At 37.3% G+C, this 23,672-nt stretch overlaps 1 protein-coding gene across 3 annotated transcripts in view; it reads left to right on the top strand.

The window, feature by feature from the left end:
* GTDC1 (glycosyltransferase like domain containing 1) overlaps positions 1-23,672 on the top strand; it is a 383,166-nt gene that overhangs the window by 346,451 nt on the left and 13,043 nt on the right. For all 3 annotated transcript variants that reach the window (XM_025405484.1, XM_025405483.1, XM_025405485.1), the window contains one exon: positions 12,074-12,183. In XM_025405484.1, coding sequence (XP_025261269.1) covers positions 12,074-12,183 — 110 coding nt within the window. The remainder of the gene's footprint in view (positions 1-12,073; positions 12,184-23,672) is intronic.

Below are 23,672 nucleotides of genomic sequence, written 5' to 3'. Positions count from 1 at the left end.
CGGTGGCGTGGTCTCAGCTCACTGCAACCTCCGCTACCCAGGTTCAAGCAATTCTTCTGCGTCAGCCTCCTGAGTAGCTGGGATTACAGATGCGTAACACCATGCCCAGCTAATTTTTGTATTTTTAGAGGAGAGGGCATTTCACCATGTTGGCCAGGCTGATCTCGAACTCATGACCTCAAGTAATCCACCTGCCTTGGCCTCCTAAAGTACTAGGATTACAGGCATGAGCCACCACACCCAGTCTCTGTTATCTATTCTTTTCTTTGCTGTAAATAAATTGTTCTGGTGGCCGGGTGCGGTGGCTCATGCCTGTAATCCCAGCACTTTGAGAGGCCAAGGCAAGTGGATCACCTGAGGTGGTCAGGAGTTCAAAACCAGCCTGGCCAACATGGTGAAACCCCGTCTGTACTAAAAATACAAAAAAATTAGCTGCGCGTGGTGGTGCATGCCTGTAATCCCAGATAATTGGGAGGCTGAGACAGGAGAATTGCTTGAACCTGGGAGGCAGAGGTAGCAGTGAGCTGAGATCACACCATTGCACTCCAGTCTGGGCAACAAGAGTGAAACGTTGTCTAAAAAAAAAAAGAAAGAAAAAAATTGTTCTGATACTCACTAGCAGTAAGTGTATTTAATTAATTCTTTGTTTCATGAGGCTTCTCATTCTGGAGAACTTTTTCTCGAGCAGTATAGTTAATTTATAGCATGTGATGTTATTAGAATATTCAGAATCCCTTATTCTTTTGCATGTAAGTGTTTAGTCTGCCTTCAGAACTTAATGTGATTAGTTTTTTGTTTTTTGTTTTTTTTGGAGACGGAGGCTCACTCTGTCACCCAGGCTGGAGTGCAGTGGCACAATCTCAGCTCACTGCAAGCTCTGCCTCCCAGGTTCACACCATTCTCCTGTCTCAGCCTCCCGAGTAGCTGGGACTACAAGTGCCCACCACCACATCCGGCTAATTTTTTGTATTTTTAGTAGAGACGGGGTTTCACCATGTTAGCCAGGATGGTCTCAATCTCCTGACCTTGTGATCTGCCCACCTCGGCCTCCCAAAGTGCTGGGATTACAGGCGTGAGCCACCGCGCCCGGCCGTGATTAGTTCTTAATAACCTGAAATAATGAGCCACAAAAAAACTGGGGTAACAAGATTTGGGACTGAACTTTTTAGTATCATGAAAAGGACTAAGTGGAGTAATAGAGATTTATCCCATTTGTAAGAATACAGAAGAGAGGAGATATATAATTAATTCTGTTTATAAAATGAAAAAAAAAATACAACATATGTAGCAACAAGAACACGTCATTTTTGCAGGTCGTTATAGAACAGACATTCCATATTGTGTTCACCCTTGTCCACAATCATTGCCATAACAATCTGGTATACTTAGCAGTTGCTGCTGAGTAAGGGAGACTGTCTCTTCTATGAGATCTCTGTGTCAGCCAAAAAACACAGCAGTCTCATATGGGTCTAGAAACAAGACATAAAACATGAAATACACAGAATTTCAGCATTTTTCTTTACATTGGAGGGATTTCTTATTAATCACTCTGTCCATTTCTATTTTAACATTTTTTAAATCAGAAGCAAGTTTTGGAATGGGTTTTTCTCCTCAAATTAAGATTCTTTCCCATCTGATTGAAGACCTTGTCATTTCTAGACATGACAAAATGTCCACAACCGAATATGAAAACCTGTTATTAAGAATGGAAATGCATTTTGATGAACGGCATCTAGTAATTCCAAACCATGTTTAATTCTCCATTTAAGAAAAAAAAAAAAAAAAAAACATGGTTCTTCATGTCATTTCATAGACCTATCCTACCAAAGTTTTAAAAATATAACTCTCTATTCAGCCATCATTCATTCATTCATTCTAAAGCTGTATTTTGAGTACCTGCCAACTTCTGGAGTCAAAGGGTTTCTCTGATATGTTGGGCTTTCAGACTAATTATAAGGAGACAGCATACGAATAAATATAAAATAATATACAAGAACACATTCATGAAATCATCAGTAGTATATGAATGTTAGTGCAGGAGTAAATCAGAGTGATATGGGATTTCTCAGGGATGACTGCAAGTAAAAAATTTAAAGTAAGCAGTGGACAAGGAGTGGCAGAGAAGAGAAGAGGATGTGTTTCAAACACAAGAACTATGGGCAAAGGAGCATGGGGTTGCAAACAGCACAGAGGGAGAGGATGAGAATGATGGAAATACTTCAAGTCGGATAGGGCAGCTTAATTTCGCTTTAATGGTTTCTAGTTAGTGTATAGTTAAGATATATTAAAGGAAAATCATGTTGGAAAGGATAATTTAACAGTCTTTTGGAAGCTGGATTGGCAGAGGGAGTCATAAGCTCAGCAATGTTAAAGTATGAGGTGAAAACATTGTACTATAAAAATGGGGTTGAGCAAACAAATCTTAAATTATTTATGAAAGAAGAAATGACTAGGTTGGTGATAAGTTGATTAGGGACAGCAGTTTAGTTTTTAAGTGTTATAAATGAGTTGTGATTGACATCAAGTGAAGATTCTCTATATTCATCTGGTTACATAAATAGCAAAATACACACAGGAGGAAGGAATACAAAGATGAGATTCACAGAGAGTTGATCTAGATTTAGAGTCAATTCAGTTTGCTGACTTTTTAGACTATGTGATAGACAGGGGAACCAGAGGTTAAACAACAACATGATCTCTGCCCTGGAGGAACTTAACAATGTAACAGACATGAGTAGGTAAAACTTTAAAAATGGGTTAGTTCCAAGAGATCATGTCCTTTGCACAGACATAGATGGAGCTGGAGGCCATTTTCCTCAACAAACTAAGGCAGGAACAGAAAACCATACATTGCATGTTCTCACTTATAAGTGGGAGCTGAACATTGAGAACACATGGACACATAGGGGGAAACAACATGCACTGGGGCCTGTCAGATGGTTGGTAGGGGAGGAGGGAAAGCATCACGTAGAATAGCTAATGGATGCTGGGATTAATACCTAAGCGATGGGATGATCTGTGCAGCAGAACACCATGGCACACGTTAACCTATGTGACAAACCTGTACATCCTGCACACGTACCCCTGAACTTAAAATTTTTTTAAAAAGGCACCTTGTTTTGCTGAAAAAAAAAGAAAAAATGGATTCGTTCCAAAAAGAGGATGAGCATGATAGGAATGGAAAAAAAGAGGCCTTGCTGAGAGATTTGGAATGACTGTATTTATTAGGTAACAGGAAAAACAGAAACTCCAGAAAAGAGAAATCTGAATGTTACAAAAAGAGCTAGATGTCACTTTTAGTATTGTTTGAAACATCAAAAAATTGGAAACAATTTAAGTGTCCGTTAGTAGGATAATTACTTTATATAAAAACTATGAGATGTATTAGAACTATTTTAAAATGAGATATCTATATGTGCTGATGTAGATAGATATTCTGTTATATATTTGGTGAAAATGCAGTTTACATGACTGACGTTGATCTCGTTTATAAAATGAGGAAGGTATTGTAAAAATACGCTTATACAAATCTATATGTTTGCATATGCATAGAAATAGGTCTGGAAGCCTACTTACCAAACAGTAGTTGGTAGTGGTTACACTTGAGGAGTGGAATCAGGCAGGGTGAGGAGTGAGAGCTTTGAGTGCTTACTTCATTTATTTCTCAATTATTTGGATTTTATTACAATGGGCATGCATTTTGTTATAATTGAAATATTTATTAAATAATTATAGATTCACGTGCAGCTTAAAACTAAGAGAGTCCCCTCCGGGACTCTGATAATACATATGTTGGATCTTCTGTTTTTATCCCATAGGTCCCTGAAGTTTGGTTTTTTTATTTTTTTTTAAGTCTGTTTTCTTTCTGTTGTTCACATTGTATAAATTCTATTACTCTCAAGATCACCAATTCTATCCTCTGTAATCCTTTCTCTACCACTGAGCCCATCCAGTGAGGGTTTTGTTTTGTTTTGTTTTGTTTTTTAATTCTGTTACTGTATTTTTCAGTGCTATGATTTCCATGTAATAGTTGCTGAGATTGAGCGCTTTAGAACATGGTTGTAAGCTCCCTGGTTGTCAGAGTAAAGCAGGAAATAAGAATCATACATCTTCCTATCCAAGAGGTAGAGATACAACAATTCTTGCAAACGTCAAAGAGTTTCTTAAACTGGACCTTGGGAGAATGTCTAACTAGAGGAGGTGGACTGGACTACTGGGGCAGCTCTCAGGGTAACTAGCAAGCAGTTTTAAATGTATTTCCTACATGTTTCTTAGAAGAAAACAATGTTAAATCCAAAAGAAAATCCGAATGATTAGTTAGTTTGAATTTACAGCCCTGGTTACCACATTTGACAAGGAGAAACTTGATTACAGAAAATGGGAAGACTTAGTAATGAACTGGAGAGAGGAGAGTTTAGTTTCATAGAGTCTCCCCAGTCTGAGAGGAAGTAATTACATACATTGTGCTGTTTTTAAATTATGTGGGATGGTGACTGCTGCCTAAGTAACATCCCAGGAGTAGGGAAGACTCCATTCGTCTTAATTAAGGCACTTCATGGCCCTCCAGTTCTTTGAGGCATGGGTTTCTACAGGCTTACTGGCCAGAGTTGCAGAGAAAGGAAATTCATTGGCAAGTTAGACAGCTGAATAAAAATGACTGTATACAATATCCAGTGAGATTGGAAATCCTGTTGAAAAGAAACCACCTGGGGAGTCTAAGCTTTTAGCAGTGGAGGGATTTAGAAGAAATCTGTTGTGGAGTGGACCTAGTGGGAAAAATGATTTATTGAAGATGGTTCTCACTGCATGGCCTGCAGGATGGAACGAGTGGGAAGATTTAACTGGGGAGAAGGTCATTAGGTTGTCATCGTAACGCAGTATTTGTAAACCAAGCAAAGATCATTTCTAAGCAAACAGATTACAGTCAATGGTGTCAAAAGTAGGAGAGAGCATAACAAGCATGAGAATGAAGGAGGGCAAAGGTGGGAATTGGTGTTATTAGAGAGCACTTTCATCCAAGAAAATGAGAATGGGAATAGCAAAGCTATAGAGAAAACCCAGGAGATGAGGAAAGAGGAACACAGCTAAGGTGAAATGATCTGTGAAAAGTCACCCAAAAACAGTACATTATTGAAAACTTTCTTGTCAATAAGTATTATCAGGTAAAGGGGTATTTTGAAGATGCCAAATATGTGAATGGCAAATTGTGGAGTAAGAGTAGGATCACAGACTTCAGGAAGCAAACTGAATATGAGAAAAAAGCAAAATGGAAGATCTTAGATTGCTCATGGTCTTTGAATTTTGAAAGACAGACACATCTCCTGCTATTAAAAAGAAAGTTGAGAATATGAATATGTGCAGATGGCATGAAACCCTGATACACATAGAATTTAATTTTTTGATAACTTAATTTCTGTATGATGGCCCATTTCAATATGATGATAGAAATCTCAAGCAGTTCAAGATTCTCTGTCTTCCATTTTCCCGGTCCCCATTCCTCATGGGCCATTGCTAATGGATCCCTTGCTTCTGTCTGTCTGCCTACAGCTCTGTGATCCTTCCATGACACTCACGGAAGCCACACTTCCACTTTTATACCCACCATGGCTCAGGAATCTCTTGAGGCTGTTTCCAGTACTGTCTGCCTAGTGACATAGACTCAGACATTCACTCTCTAGAGTCGTGCTTCTTTCTCTAGAAGCATAGTGCATGGCCTCTGGGACTCTCAGAGCTCTGTTCTCCTCTACTCCTGTCCATCAGTCCCTTGTGTTTCTGGCCTGGAAGCAGAGTGGAGGCACGGTGTAGGAGGGTACATGCTATACTCTCATAGTGTTTTGCCTACTTATTTGCACCTGTTTGAAGGGATTTTAGGTGTTCTGTAAACACTTAAGAAGACTGCTCCTTTTTTTGGTTGAGAGGCTTCCTCCCCCTCTCCTCCATCCCATGTCTTTCCTGAAGCAGTGAAAATAAAACATCTTACCATCTTGAATGTCTTTGGATTCAGGGGAGTAGACCTGGAATAAATTTATTAAAATTTATACCGTTAAAATAACTACAAATACAAAAGATGGAGAGAATGAGAGCGTATAGTATTCTTCAAGGTGCCAGACATTTCTTCATTACTCACAACAGACTCTTTAAATGTAGCTATTGTTATCCCATTTTAAGGATGAAGAAGCAGATTGCACATGGTTATGTAATGTATCTGCTGGTCTTACCGGCCTGCTGCTAGACAGAGGCAGAGCTGGTTCTTTCTGAACTGTCCTTTCCACCCTCCCTCAAAAAGCAAAGTTAAAGGGTGGAATGCAGTGTGAACATTTGCAGAAAGCCACATGGATATTGTTGGTCTTTGTCAACTCTAAGTAAATGATGGTGAGGTGCACCTGTAGGGTTAAAGAAAGCGCTGGTCGTAGCCAAAAGAGAGAAAACGAGCAAGAGCAAAAGAGACAGAGAGAAGTTGAGAAATCAGTGGCTAACGAGACTACTGTCTGAATTACGTTCAAAGCACTATGACACACCACGTGGGAAGCAGAAGCTGCAGGTGTGGAGGGAAAGCAAAACTGATCCCTGGTGTGTCAGGCATGCAGAGAGGAGTGAAGAGTGTGTGGCCCTCGAAAGCATGGTGGAGAAGTCGGTAATTCTAACAGTTAGCACAGGGTGGTAAATAGAAGCCTCATGTTTCTGAATAAGGAACACATCACTGGATTTGGAGGTGAAGTGCTATTTCATAATGGGAGGTAAAGATGAAGTCTAGCAGAATATCAGAAAGGTGAAGAAATTTGATACCATTGTGTTGGAGAGACCATAATTCCATATTGCTTCTCCATATCTTTATTGCCATCTATTACCCAATGAGTTTGAACCTCAAGTAACAAGAAACTAAAGAATGTTTATGATTTAATGATCTGGAAATGTTACTGTGGGCTGAAGGCACCAACTCTTGTTTTTCATCTGATTATATGTGGGAAGGAAAAAAAAGAAAATGACTTCATAGTAATTAGATGTAATTTCAGATGCAGACCGAGTCTCTTCTGTGTGATCGTAAATGAAGGAATAGTTATATTTGTATGACCACTTGGTTGAGAGGCTGAAGTAAGATTATGATCAGGTGCTTAACATGGAATCTGGAATGTAACAGGAGCTCTATAAATGTAACTCGCTTTTCCTACACCTTCATTTATTCAACAAATATTTATAGAGGAGCTAATTTTATGCCACAGATAATGTGTTAGGATAGGCCACATTATGCTGCAGTAATGAAGACACTCCCCCACCCCAAATCTCAGTTGCTTAAACCCAACGAAAGTACATTTCTCTCACCTACTCAAAGTCTGCTGCATGTTTAGGTGGCTTTACAGGGCAACTCTTCCCCATGTGGCCACCCAGACTGCATCACTCTTTAAAATTAATCCTCCAAACACAAGACATCTTAAGGTCCACCACAGCAGAGAAATATCTAGCCAGAACTGCTTTTACATTCTTTTGTCTGAAAGTGGCATACATCAACCCATTGGCCAGAAGTAGTCCAATGTCCTTATACTACTGGAAGAAGATGAAGATGGAGTCTTGTGTGTGCTCTGAAAGAGAGAATGAGTGGATATTGATGAACACAAGTAGTATCTACCACTATTTAGCTGGGTGCTGGGTCCTTAGTTGTAATCAAAACAAGTAACATTTATCCTTTCCTGATGGAGCTCTCAAGCCAGAGTGACATGCTCCTGGGAACACTATAGCATTCATAAAGAACCAGTGTTCTGCCCAAGCAAGGGAAGAAACTAAAGAGATTGTATTCAATATGTATAAAGTTATGTGGAAAAATAGGAAAGGATAACAGTTCAGTGTAAGTGACAAGTATGGAGAACTTAGAAATCCTCAATAAATATTTACTGAATGAATGTTAAGTGATGAATAAGAAGAAATTTAGCTCTAAGAAACTAAACTGGAAAAGCAACAGAGAGAACAGATATAGGAATAAAAAACACATGGAAACAGTTTATGCTTTTCAAATGTTCTGAATAATATTTGGGAATAAAAGCTGTTCTTGCTGTATCTACTGCTTCCAGTAAGCTTGAAATATTTCTGCGCTGGTCTCTTCTGCCATAGTGGTGGTGCGGAGGAATAAATTCCCAGCCAGACTGTTTCATTCTTACCTACTCAAGAGTATGAAAATTGTTGGGAAGCTTGAACTCTGACTTATCCTCTAGAATATTTTGTGAAGACTTAAATTGTCTTGATTGGCAGCTGTCAAATGTATAGGGATTATAGGAAAGGAGCATTTATGCTGCTGTAAATACTGAAAATGTTACAGGGCTAAGCAAAAAGTCTAGTAATTTTATGGTGGAATATTAGAGATGGATAATTTCTTAAAAGCATTAAAATGATTTCTATAAAGATGTTTATTAAAGAAAAAATAGAAAACATGCAAAAAAAAAAAAAAGAAACGTAACAACCCCTAAAGATAATTTCCAATAACTTTTGGTATACCTATCCCAAACTTTCCTAGACATACACATTCATTTGTCTTAGAAAAACACGTCACACAGATCATGCCACTCTGTCATCTCCCTTTTACTTTACAGTATTTCTTGAATATTTTTCTACTTCAAGAAGTATATTTATGCAATATTTTTTAATGGCTGCATGGTATTGCATCATATATGTGTGTCAAAATACATTTACTTATCATTCCATTAGGTCATTTACAGATGGTTGCTATTGTAAACAATGCTGTTATGAACATACTCTAGCTGAATTTCTGTGCACATCTTTAATTATTTTATAGAATAACTTTCCTAAATTGCAATGACTTGGGGAAAAGTCATGTATACTTTAAGGCTTATTATTTACATTATCAAATTACCCTTTAAAAGATTGTTTCAGTTTACATTCCTACCAGCAGTGGATGAGAATAAGAGTGTTTAGGAGCCCATAAATCTACAAATATGATTGTAGCGAATTGGGCATACCATTGTACGTATGTTTAATATTGATAGCTGTTAGCAGAAAGAGGCACTCAGTATATTATCTTTAAATCCCACATTCTACGTATTGAATGCTTTATTCTAAAATCATATGTATGAGAGTTTCACATTAAGTTTTCTAGAAAGGAATTTAAGACAAATTCACATATTATGCTAAATGGGTTCATTAATGTCATAGGCTCTGAGGTAAAATCTCTGGATGATCCATTGGATAGCTAGAATGAGTTCTTTACTAAACAAAATATATTGAGCTCTGCCATTGAATATCATCCGTGCCTTGATATATGGCTGTAGCCAAATATTTGTGTGTATATCTTTAATAATTGAATGTTAGGCAATTTCTCATTTTTCTAAAAAGAAAACCCCAATTTTTTTTTCAACTAAATTGATTATATTAAAGTTTGCATGACATAGATGAAATAAACTGGTATATATATAGTATGTAATTTACTAATTTAGACATAAATAATACTTTAAATGCATACTGTAAGTAATAATTTTTAGAAGTATTGCTCTTTTCCCACCCTTACATTTCATGAAGCAGTTTTGGTCCAATTCCCCCTTCCATGCATTCTTGACCTCATAATGGTGGCACCTCTTCGGGCAACTGGCCTGTTTTTACCACCTGTCATCTGGAATTGAGTGTAAGTAGCTTGGGGTGCAGGACTTTGTGAAACTGTATGATGGAAATATTTTCCCCAACTATAAAAAAAAGAAGAAGAAAAAAAAAACGCACTTACTACTTATCTCCAGTAACCACTTAAATCTGTTACTTTTTTTAGTGATTTTTAAAATGCTTGTTTTCGACGACATCCAGCACTTAGAATTGTTAGGTCATGTCTCCCAAAATAATTACCAACTCAATATTAAATTCCTTTGTTTCTGTTTTTACCAGTCCCATTGAGTGAATGATTGCTAAAACCATCCAAAACTCTCATCAGTTGTTTCAGGCTAATCCATGTTCCCTAAACAGTACTTTGTTTAAAATAAAATGATTGAGAGAGTGCCTGGTATTATGAGAGACTTTATAAGGACTTTAGTATAATATGCCTCTTTTTCTGAGGGATAACATTGGGAATGAAAAAATCTCACCTTACATTCAGTCGTATATTACAGTTTAAACAAAAAGAGGGAATTCACACAAATCTCTTTTGTGTTCTTATGCAAAGTAACTATTGAATATGAAAGCTTTTGTCCACCTATAGGAAATAGCTAAAGAATACAGCAGGATTGTAATACATTTATCTTGTATAAAAAACACTGAAAATTGAGGTTTATAAAGCCTGCTGCTTTGAAAATATTCACACTGGAATCTTTTAAGAACTACAGCTCTACCCGATTAAACCTCCTCCCAACTCCAAACCTCGTCTACTTTTACTTTAATATCAAAAAATAAAAATAAAAAACCCAGCCATATTTAGAACATAAGGTCTCTTAGGTATCCGTAGCCAAAATTTTGGAACTCAAAATGAAAAATTTAGAGAACTGAATGGCTAGATTTCCCTATGGTGATACTCCCGCTTTAAGATATATTATGTTATTTCCAATCTTTTCATCTAAGTATTTCCTAGAGAATCAGACTAAAAGAACATTTTATAGATTAGGTAGGTGGCAGCTATTTGATTGATATGGTTGAAGATGGCACGTGGCATATTCTTTACTTTCAGACTGTTTTGAGTCTTCGTTCTTGCCCATAGCAGTAGTATCTATGAGAACTATCCAGAAACTTCCCAATGGTACATGTATGTAAAACACATCATCTTATAAAGCAATGAACATTTTACCATTGCATTCTTTATTATTTGAACTAAATCAAACTGAGAGATATAGAACTTAAATGGCTATAGAACTCTAATTGTATAAGATATTATAATTTCGTAAGATTATAAATGCTGTTTTAAAATGTTAATTAGAAGATACATTTGTTTTAATTCATGATACTGAAAATATTGACTGAATTGTGAATTAACACATTTAGGGTTGCAGATGTCATTTTCCTGAGATTTCCTGAATGAGGTAATTTTCATATTTCATATAGCAGTTTGATCAATTTACAGATTTATTTTACATAATTAGTAAACGGGAAATTCAATTGCTGATACATAACTATTTTTCCATAATGTAAAAAAGAAGTTAAAATTCTGAATTATAAATAAAAACTAAATATTTTGAAGACATCTGGTCCACATCTGTCTGAAATAAGATAATTTAAAACAGTGTAATTAAATGCAAGAAATACTGAAATATTCACACCTTAGGATGTTAAAAAAAAAAAAAACTCACTTCATTTTGATGTTATTTGTTGAATTGTAGAATTTTTTTAAATTTTAGTGTCCTTTAGCCTCTCATTTTGTCATTTACAAAGAAGACTGACAAGCTAAACAAACAAAAAACAATCCATGTATTCCAAAGCCTCTACTAAATGAAAGAATTATCTTTATTACTATTCTTTTGTATGTGCATAACTCCACTCCTAAGTTAATACTCAGCAGACATAGACCCAGACCTACCTCCTTTTGATGTATTTATAATTCTCCATTCAATTATTTAAAATGAGAGATTAGTGAGAGGGTCTCTAATCTCCCTAAATTGTGCGTTCCTTGTGGGCACAAAGGAGCTCAGTAAATGTGAGAGGAAGGTATTCAGACCTATGGAAATGAAAAGCATCGTTGGTACATTCTTATGATCATTGGAGAGTCAGCCTTTGAAGATTGGTCTTTTCTTAAATTTAAAAAAAAAGTTTATTTTTAACCTTTGTTAAGTAGAAAATTAACCATTTTAGGGAAAAGTAAATACACTATACTTTCTGTAGTCTAGCCTTAAGATGTGAAAAGGCAGATTTCTCCTTTAAGGCTGCAGATCCTTAAAACTTCAATAGGTCTGGGTTCTGATCATAAGAGACAAGTTTGTGGACATGAAAACACTGCTGATGCTATAGTGTGAGGTTATAGGAAGAAATCTCCGCTTGGATACCAGAGGCTCCCCAACCAGCAATAGACCATGAAAAAAATTGATACTGTAGGAAGTGAAACCACTTTTCCTAACACATGCCCTGAGGTAACACAAGTTATATTTCGTGTGTTTATTTCCAGGGAGCATGATAAAGATCCAGAAAGCTTTTTTAAGGTATTAATGCATCTTAAAGACTTAGGACTCAATTTCCACGTGTCTATCCTTGGAGAAACCTTCACAGATGTCCCAGGTACCTCTGTTGAATTTTCTAATGTGTATTTTTATAGATGATATAAGCTCTACAACGTAAGTATTAATTTCCATGTTTCCCTTTGTTAGAATAATCAAGATGAGCACTGTTAACCAAAAGATTATACGATGGCATTAAAGTCTGATTCAATTTAAAAAATACATAAGTAAGCATTCTTTGATTTAAGTTGAGAATGTGAAGTCATCTCTTTGATCAAATATAGTTTGTACAATGCATCTTGATGTAAGAAAAATATATTACTTTAGGCATCTTAACACTTAAAGAAAGTGGGAATTTGTAATTGGATATATAACCTCTCACCTCTGGGGTCACTGGTTTGAATCCTGCTCACATGGGTATTGGCTGAAATACATTAACATCTGTTAGGTGGCCTATGTAAAGCATTTTGACATCTAACTTGTAATATGGAATGGACTGTAGTCCATGTCATAGTTGTCATTGGTTCGTGCCTTGTTTATTGAACTTGAGAAAGACAAAAATCAGAAGCTGATAGCAGCAGATCCTCTCTTTATTAATGGCACATGGAGCCTTTTCAAAGAGCCATTTCCTTCACCCTGCATCCTCACTGGTCACATTTGGGTCAGTAAAATGAGGATTCATAAGCATACAAGTTATACAAGTATTCATGTTTTTTAAGCTTTGGGTGTTCAGCATTATTTGAAAAATCAAATGTACAAGCAACAATATTTCAGAAGTAACAAGCCATTGTGCATTATAACTCCTAAGGAACATCTAAAGTTTACTTTCACTTAGCAAGTGCTTCTTGATTCTAGTAGTGTCAGGGACTATACCCAGCGTGCATCTCAGTAGCCTTGTCTCATATGGCTCATTGTCTGCCCTCTGCAGCTGTGGATACTGACCTTTTCCCAGTTCCCCTAAGACACCAGGTTTCTTGAGACCTTTGGACGTTTGCCTGTTCATTTCTATTTCATCCTTTTGATCTCAGCTCAGGGGCATTTTCTTTTGCTGTGAAGCTTTGTCATGATTTCTCAGCACCCCATACTTTGTCTTCATGGTACTTATCTCAGTTATAAATTTATATATGTATAAATTTTTTCATCTCTTTCATGCATATGCACATAAGCACACATGGCCCATACACACTGGAATGTAAATGCTATGAGGACAGGGACTGTATCTGTCGTGTTCATCATTGTACCCCAAAGCCCAGTGCAGTGCTTGACACAATGGTAGAGCTCAGTGAATATTTATTGGACAAATAAGTAAAAATAATGCAAACTCCCTGCTCTCAAGAAATTTATCATTTTTTTTTGAGAAGGGAACACTTGTGCCTACACATAGGCAACAGAGGGTGAAACACAAGGTAATACAATTATACAGTTATCTAAGCCACACAGGTGGTTTTGAGTGTTAATTGAAGGGCTGGTATTTGAATAGCCAGAAAAGAAGGATTAAGTTATTCCAAAAGGGGAAACAACATGGGCAAAGCACAAGAAGTCAACATTTTGGAAAAGGTGATTAAATGAGAGAAAAACTTCAATGATGAGTGCTGTGAGGTCATTAAACAGAACAGGAGATTCTACATGCAGACCTTAATAAGGAAGTTGCTATGTGCATTACACGGGTAGGGTAGGGCCCACATGTGAAGGAGCTTGATAACCAGAGTAGACTGGGCAAAGGTAAGGAATAGGGAGCCTAGATCTTGAACAGGGAAGAAATATGATGAAACCTGGATTTTAGGGAGCTGTGTCTTGCAATGATGTGTAGACAGAATCACAGTAAGACCCTCTGGTAGTAATCCCAGTGTGATCCTATAAGGTGCTGGCAGAGAAATCAGTGAGAGGGCTCTATGAGAGGGATGTTCTCAAGGAAAGCACAGAAGAGAATTTGATAGATGGGTGACTGTAGAGAAGGAAGGAAAGAAAAGATCAGCTCATTTGCAAAGCTGGTAAGTTCAGTTTTGTTTGTACCAGCTTTGAGGTGTTTGTGGATGGACTGAGAAACGATGCTGGAGGAAATTCCCCCCATCAGAAAGCTTCTTAGCTGATTTTACCACTGGGTACTTTCAGGCCACCACTACAAAGAAGACTCGGTTTTTACTCAAAAGCCTAAGTTTTGGGATTACATCTCTCCTCTCCCACACATTGACCTTGAGCTATTTAGAGCAATACGGAGGGTTGAAAACAGGATGTGGAGCGGTTAGGGGTCCAAGTACTTAGTGCTCAGTAATTACAGGTGACTAATTATTGTTCACTTTGGCTTCGCTTCCACACATACTTACTGAGCACTGTGGAGGGGGCATTCCACAGTGAACAGCGCTCAGTTTCCCCCTCTGGGATCTCTGTCTAACTGGGATGCTGTGAAATACACAGGGAGTACTGTGAAAGCACACAGGAAGGGATAGCATATTGTCTATACACGTGCTTCTGTTACTCCTAGTAGCAACAGAGATTTTCTTCTGCCTCAGCCACTGGTTCATCTCTACCATTTCAAATGTGTATTGACTCTTCACGACCACGGCACTTCACCTTGCACAGAGAAGGAGCCCGGGTGTGGAATGGATGAAAGAGCTGGTAGCTTTCCAGGTTGTGCCCTTAGAAGGCCGTTTTGCTGGTCTCTACAACAAAGGCTTCCTAACAGGCCATTCTGTGTCACTTCAGCCATTATTGTCACCCCTCTAGCTTATGTAACAGATTCTTAGATAGCATTTACTGTATTCCATGTGTTGTTCTAAGCTGTTCATGAATATTAACTCTCTAACCCTTTATAACAATCCTGTTCAGTATTGCTATCTCCATTGTTTCCCAGGTGGAAAAACAAATAGGCCACTCAGCTAGGCAGTGCTTTAGCCACTGAGCTATACTGCTTTTTCATGTTCTTTTTTCTGACCCAACTGTTTCTCTAACTTTAAACATTAATTTTTCCCCAACTCACCATTCAGCACTCCTAGTCTCTTATCTAGTGCTTCCACAAAAAAGAATTACCTAGCTGGCATGCATTTCTTTGTCTGAGATCTCTTTGGGTGCTACATTAGCATTTCTGGCCGGGTGCAGTGGCTCACACCTGTAATCCTGGCACCTTGGGAGGCCAAGGTGGGTGGATCACCTGAGGTCAGGAGTTCAAGACCAGCCTGGCCAACATGGTGAAACCCCATCTCTACTAAAAATACAAAAATTAGCCAGGTATGGTAGTGCACGCGGGTAATCCCAGCTACTCAGGAGGCTGAGGCTGGAGAATCACTTGAACCTGGGAGGCAGAGGTTGCAGTGAGCCAAGATCATTCCATTGCACTGCAGCCTGGGCAACAGAGTGAGACTCTGTCTCAAAAAAAAAAAAAAAAAAAAAATTATATACTATGTGATAGCCAGAACAATTGCTCTTAACACTGTTAACATTTGTAAGGATATGGTTCTCTTATAAATAATTGCAATTATTATGCTAGTAATAACTTCCATTAATTGAAAATGTGCTTTCTTGGCCATTTGTGTGATTATTTTATGTAATGCTCATGATACTCCCATTGAGGGTAGGTATTACCCTATCCCATTTTATAGGTAGAGAAGCAGACTCTGAAAGCTTAAGTCACTTTGATTACATTGCCTATAAGTGAGTCAAGCTTTTCTCTTATACATACAAGCCAGAAGGATTGGAAAACCAAGAAGGGCTTAGTGTATTACTGCAGGACCACTGATTACTCTGCAGCTTTGTTTTCTTTCCCTCTCTAAAGAGCTCTTGGGGGGAAAGTAGCACACTACTGAGAGATGGCATTAGTGCCAAGTTTTACTGCCCTTTTTGATGAAACATTCATCACTAAATTTCTTTTGAAAACTGTAATTCAGCAACTTTGTAGAGTCTCTATACTGTTGATTGTTTTTAAGCAAAAATTATGTTGTTACAAAGTTTTTGTAATCCTTTTCCTAAAAAGTATAGTAGAATTAAGAGTGTCCGTTATAATTTATAGCACTACACTTTATAGGTCTTTTGCATCATCTCTTCATTCTACAGGAGATGAGAGATCTAGAATCAGTGACTTTTCCAAGGTGGGTGAGATGGGCAGTAGATAGTGGCAGGGTTTGGAGTGGAACCTGGGAGTCAGTTTTCCTCAGCCCTAGTCACTGCTATATTTTTTCAATAAATGTTTTTAAAGTACGTTCTTTGCGCCAGGCACTGTTCGACATTTAGGATGCAATGGTGGTGAATGAAGTAGACATGTTTTGTGACATTTGAAACTTGTAGTCCCACTCCAGTGCTTTGTTCATCACTTACAAGAACATTCCTTAAAAATGATAGAACTGACATTTCTTGAGCACATAGCATGTGCTAGACACTGTTCTCAGCCCTTTACGCATAGTCTTCACAATAGCCCTGTGAATTAGGCACTGTTGGAATTACCATTTACAGCTGAAAAAAGTAAGGCACAGGGAGGTTAAGTCACTCGCCAGAAACCACCCAATCATTCTACCTCAAAGGCAAATGCTCAGCCTGTGCTCTACAAGGAAATTCACAAAATCATCTGTTTTACAGATAAGAAAGCAGGAGTTGATAATGGTGAGAAATTCCTGGCCACTCATGTGAAATGTGTAGGGGAAAAAAACATAGTACACATAGGGTTCAGTACTACCTACAGTTTCAGGCACGCAATAGAGGTCTTGCAATTCATCCCCTGTGGATAAGGGACAGCTATTTCATTGCCTGTAATACTCTTGCTGGAAACAACCCAGCTGGTATCTGAAGACACATCTAGCAACTATGTCCTGGAAAGCACAGCAGATATGAAGTGGAGGTAGTCTCTGTAGAAGTGGAGTTACTTATCACTTACAGGTGACTTGGCATTTTGAAAAGCTTTTAGTGGTTTTCAACCAGAGATTCCCACCTCTACTTCCAGGGACATTTGGCAATGTCTGAGACATTTTTGGCTGTCACAACTGTTGCGCAGTGGGGTGGTGCTCCTGGCATCTAGTAGGTAGAGGCCAGAGGTGCTGCTAAACATTCTGTGGTATACCAGACAGCCCCCATGGCAAACAGTTATCCAACCTAAAATGTCAGTAGTGCCTGGATTGAGAAACTGGTCTGTGGGAATTGAACTCAGCAAACCAGGCTTGGGACAGGGTCTCTTGAAGCTTTCTAAGTTAACCCATGTTCATCCATCTGTGCAATAAAAAGGAGGAGATGGGAAAGGGAAATAATAATAAAATCACCTGCCCTATCAGCTTCAGTGAGTTATAATGAGGATTTCAGCACAATTAGATAATTTGAGGGAAAGTGCTTTCTAAACTACTATGCAGATTTTATTATAGGATTCATGGACTTGCATCCAGAGTTTGTACATGGAATGAGTTTTTAATGCATTTTGGATCCATAGGAGACATGAATGATCCTATACTTTAAAAGTTCATTTTGTTTTTATTCAGAAAATTGGAAAGGTCATTCTGCTACATAAAGCATCTGCATCAGACTCCATATTACAAATGAACCAAAAAGCCTAGAAGCTCCTCAATGCAAATATTTGAGTTTTGGCCAGTTCTCATGATAAGGTCACATTGTTAGCCCTTGAGATTATTTAGAAAAAAAAAAAAAAGAACAAAATGCTTAAGATATCAAATAAGTGGAATGTGTTTGTATACTTAATAGTTTCCCACAAATGGTAACTCTAAACAAAATATTCTTTTCTGTGAACTGCCAAAGCCTTAAACAAGCGTCCTTCTTTCCATGCTACAGACATGGTGGGAAAAGGAGTTTTAGCTTTAGACATTAGGGCAGCCAGAAAGGTTACAAGGAAACCAAAAACCTGAACTATGGTTTTCACAGACAGAAGTCTTTCTGTTTCACCTTTAATTTGAGGTTAAAAACAGTATATGGAAAGCTTCTGGTTAGTATCTGGTATGACAATGGTTATTACTATGATCTTGGCATATTTCTGGTTCTTGGCTCTGGAGTCAAATGTTGGATAATTATATAACATTTCCCTCCACTTCCATCTTCTCCTTCACTAAGCTCCCAGCTCCTGTCTCATTTTCAGCAGAGCAACTATACTAAGGGGGAAATACTAGAAAGGTTCTAGGACACAAATAACATACATCACCCTAATATAAAGTTTTAAAATTTTGTCACAAGGAGAGCCTAGCAAAAGGAAAGTTACTAATATATTGATAAATGCTGAATTATAAGAAGATTAGGCCAGGCAGAGTGGCAGAGAGAGACCTTGTTGTCTCAAAACAACAACAACAACAAAAATACATTGAGATGAAGTTAATGTACTAGTAAGATTGAATAAACTGATTTGTCTCCAGACCATACCATTCCCTAAACCTTTTCCTTTTCCTGATGATTTTTTTATCATTATTCATTTCCTAACATATAATTACTTACTGAGTTCCTGTTATGGTCTAGCACCACGTAAAGTATTGTGGATACCAAGAGATGAAGACATGGTTCCTCCCCTCTGGAATCTTACTGGCTCATTAGAAAACAAAAATATTTATATAATTACATTTTATTATATCACACTCTTGTTTATATTGTAACATTTTAATAATTTTGAATATATTATTTACAATGTTTATGGGCAAACCTTATAGCAGTCTAGTGATTTAACAAGTATTAACCTCCCCAAATTATAGCTGAGGAAATGACGCATATTAGCTCCATTTTAGTAGCATGGACTTGAAGTAGATTCTCAGTAGACAGTGCCACCTTCACATGATTCTTAGAAATGGACACATAGTTACTTTCCCGAGAACATGATTGAGAAAGTCGGTTTTCAAGAATCTGAAATTCAAACTGAAGTCTTCTGTCTCCCAATCCTTTGCTGAAATAAAGAAATCAACAAAACATAATGGGAGAAGTAAGGAAGATTCAATTAAAGCTAGGCGTATAAGCTCCTGACAGAAAAAGAATACATGCTAAATAGAAATGATGGTATCCCTTAAGATAATTTATGAAGGTAACAAGGCTCCAATTAGGGTGCCAGAATATTACTTTACATATCCTCACAAAGTGGTTCTAAAATCCAAACAAAATAAATAAATGAAAGGGCAAACTAGCAAAGGAATCACAAAGGAAAACATGTCCTACCAAATTCAGAACATGTATGAAGTGAGAACTTTTCAAAGAGTACCATACAGATTTAAAATATGAAAGTAAAAAAAAAAAAGAAAAACAACTAGGCAGAAATGGAGAAGCAGAAATAAAACTTGTATATACATTTAAGAACCAACAAACTTTACTAATACAAAATTTACTAATACACTTATCCCAGCTCAAAAACAGAGCATTTTTTCTTAGTGAAATCAGTTAATTGAATAAAATAAATAATGTTTATATGATAAAACAACAAATTATACATTTATAAGTAAAGGTTTGCAGTAGCATCAACACATTATTATAAGTACAGTAATCTACTGAATTCTTACTCCATACCAAGCCAGGGCTAGGCTTTTACTGTGCTATCTCATTTTATATCACAGCAATCCCCTCAATAAGTATAATTACTCTCCCCTATGTATGGGTGAGGACACTAAGGCTTTAGTTGAATAACTTGCCTGAGGTCACACAGCTAATAAACAAAAGAGATGATAATATCAGAAGAAATACTAAATCAACTTTTAGGGGAGAAGACTCTCTAATTTTACCAGTAATGAAATACATGTAAATACAAAAAAAAAAATTATGAGCGAGCAGTTGCATTGAACAAAACAATAAAAGTAAAGACTTGTAACTAAGACTAGCCCACTTGTGGGGCAACCTCTGCATGTATGGTGGTGATGATGTACATTATTTTTCCTGAACTGTATTACTCTACCTTTTGTTTGACTCAGTCATTTCACCAGGGAATGTATCCCACGGAAATAATTCCAAGAAGGAAAAAAACAGATGACAAAAATTGTTCTTGCCTCATTCTCTTCTCTACTGTCCCATAGCGAACAGGTGACTAAGATCTTACTCTTTCTTGATCGCATGCCTCATTCTGATTCTGTTGCCTCTTTTCCAGTTCTTGCCCTTTTCTTCTGGGCCCTTGACTCCTACAGAAGCTTCAGAGTAGCCTCCCAGACTCTGGATACCTTGACACTGAGTTCATCTACTTGCTATCGTCAGTGTTCCTTCTAAACCTACAACGGCCAAGAAGATAATCATAATAGTATAACAATATTAAGTATTTGTGTCAGATTTTCTGCAGGATGAACTTAATTTCCTTTATAGCGGGGGAGGTTCTTCAGAATCTCACCCCAGACTAGCCCCTCATGAATTCCAGTTATCTTTGCCATTTCCGGAATACATCTGTGCCCTTACCCACCTCCATGTCTTGTGTTATTTGTTGCTTAAATTGCTTTCTTCCTCCCCATGTAGACAAAATCAAACCCTTTCTCCACCTGGTTAAATCCCAACTCTATAACTCTTCTCTTTCCTTCCTGCTGCTTCATGGCATCTGTACTCATTCCATCAGTTGCAAAGCATGTATCATGCTGCACTATAGTCACTTGGCTGCCATGACAGGGCCATGGTATAACTGACCGGAAGGCACTTTGTAGGTGAAGAGTAGAACTTTTGAAACAGCCCCACAGAAGAGGAGTCTGCAGCACTCCTGGTGGGAGCGCTACCCTGGCCCAGCTTTTATTGATAACCTAACAAGGGTGAGGTTCCCATTCAGTACCTGTGAAGCTATCTTTTCCTTTCTCAGGAAAGGCTTGTTAACTAGGCTGATACCCTTCCCTCCCAAATGCTCAAAACATTCACCAGCTGCAAATAACTGGTAACAACTCACTCTCATTCCTCAATATGTCCTGTGAGAATCGTTCTTTTTTCTAGGATCACTCCCAGGCATGCCATCCCTGGGCTTAAAGTCTACTCCTGCAGCTTCTGTAAGTGGAATAATATTTTCTACTGAAACCAGAAGATTCATTGCAACTCTTAAGGCAAGATCATCTATCCATCCTACCAGGGAAGACCATGAGGATAATGAGTTCTGGAATACAGCTCCCAAAACATCTCTCAAGAAATTGTTCTCCAAAATTATAAGTATGAAAACATCACTGAGGGAAAGTGCTCTGTCATTTTCATAAACTGTCCTCAAAGTTTGAGAAATGTGCACTTGGAAAAGACCCAGGAAAATAAATTAATTAATAGAAAAGATCGACATTAATAGACAAATAGGAAATTGGAAACAGACCTTCATTTTGAAAGCCTGTAAATGTATATGAGATTTAGGGTTGATGGGAGATCTTAGGATGTAGTTGCTATACTTGGTTTTGAGTTCCTATAGTTGTATACTGGTCATGATTTGGAGTGTGGTATGGTCAAAATAATATTTCCCCAATAAAAGACTATGGGGGAAGGCCTGCCTGTTTTAATATTCCTGTTTCCTGCAATGCCTATCAGAACAGGAGTCTCTGACAGAAAGCAGTACAACAGGGAATTAATATGAATATCTGGATCCAACTAGCGAGGTTTTCCAGCTATCTTTCTCCTTGGCTAAATTGTTACATTTCTGAAATGGAAACCATCAGATATATGCTGCCATGCAATGAACACTGTCCTGGAATTTATAAGGCTCAGGGTCTAGTTCCAGCTCTGCCACTGACTGGCCATGTCACCTCTTTCAGCCTTACTTTACTCATCTGTAAAATAAAGTCATTCCAAAGAAGTTAGAACTAGAAGAGACCTTGGAGACTAGGGTTTCTGAGCTTTTAAAATGCAGACTTAAAATCCCCACCCCCAAGGGGATTTTACTTAGTGACACTTTCTGAAATGTTTATTATAAAAACCATAAGCATAATAATTGTACTTTTTAAATACACTTTGTTTTCTACCTGTATTTTTTTTCACTTTTATTATAGGTTCAGGAGGTTACATGTGCAGATTTGTTACAAAGGTATATTGAAAACACTTTTTATTCCTCATCATTCTGATATCTACCTGTGCTGCCAGTCACAATTATTCCAGCTACCCTGGTGTATGTTTTTGATCCCGTCATTTCCTCTTACTCGTTCTTCACCTTCAAGTATCCTATGGGAGCTTTTATTCTTTCTTGTTGAGTTTATCTTTAGGTCTTTGTGGGGCTGACTAAAAACACTCCTAAAGATGATCCCATGTATCTCACCTTCTCTTCTGATCTTATCACATTAAGTACAGCCTCAGTGTTCTGACCATCCTGGTATGGTTTCAGCTACCTTCCTAGCCTTACTTCAATCCTTAAACATGTATATCCTGCACTGTAGCCTAGATTAGTCGGTGTTCCCTGAAGATAGCTCATATGTCACCACCCAGTGCCCCTCCCTCCTCCTTTATTTGTCAAAGCTCAACCTATCTTCCAAGAGTCATCTCACCCACTTTCACAGACCTTTCAAACACATGTGCTACCTCCTTTCTTTGAATGTCCATGGGATTTTGTTTGCATTTTGCAGTATATTTATCATACATATTTCGATAATAGAAGGCTCTTGAGAATAATGGCAGTTGTATCTGACACAACCTCATATGACCCAAAGATCCTAGTACAGCTGTGTTTTCAAACTTTTGACCGTGATCCACATCAAGATATATATTTACATTGTGGCTCAGTATACCTATTAATGAAGATATATTTATAATTGAAACAAGGCTTTTATAATACACATTCTTATTTGACACACTGATGTTTTCTTTTTCTGATTTAATTTCTTTTTATGATGCTCTAAATTGATTTCACAACCATTAGCCACAGTTGTAAACAACACCGTGTACATAGTAGGTATACTGTTGTACATGTTTAATTAAATTGACTTGGCTTTTTCCCAAATCATTATAGAAATATTACTGATTTGTGAATATACAAAATATATCCATTTTGATATCTTTATTTAGATTTTAACTTTACCAAAAAAAAAATTTATATTCTCAAAGTATTGCTGCTTTGGTTTTAATTTTACATGATCCGAAAAAGCAATTGCAGTTCATTTTTATCTATTTTTAAAGTAAGAAGATAGATATTTAGCTTTTCGATAATTATCACTGTAATGACAAAACTCCTGAGATTAATGTATTTGACATACCATAAAATTGCTGTTTCTTGAATGCTGAGTATGTTCCACACATTGTGTTAGGTGCTTCATATACATTTCCTTTACTCTGACATTCCTCCAGGATCAGATATTATCTCCACTTTATAAGAATGCCAACTCAAACTGTACCATTTTACTCAGTGAAGATTCTTAGCAATAAAATAAAATCAGGAATTCTGATTTGGTTTTATTATCTTTCTTCCTACAAAGTTCCTTGTAATTTAGCAAGTTTTTTTTTTTTCCCACAGTACGTTTTAACTGTGTTCAGTGCTTATAAAAAATGTCAGACTGATCGTGTTGAGAATGAAAGTTGTACCAACTGATGAGTTTAGTTTCTTGATGTTCATTTTATGAACTTCATCAATTGAAAAATATAACAGAAAATAATGCTTTACAGTTCATTTTATCGTATCTTAAAAGGTACATTGATTCTAGGAAAACAACGTTTAGAGTCTAGCTAGATACTAAGGAC

This window comes from Theropithecus gelada, chromosome 12, assembly GCF_003255815.1.
Source record: "Theropithecus gelada isolate Dixy chromosome 12, Tgel_1.0, whole genome shotgun sequence".
NCBI lineage: Eukaryota > Metazoa > Chordata > Mammalia > Primates > Cercopithecidae > Theropithecus > Theropithecus gelada.
The sequence above is the reverse complement of the archived record's forward strand: the minus strand, read 5'-3'. Positions and strand labels throughout refer to the sequence as shown.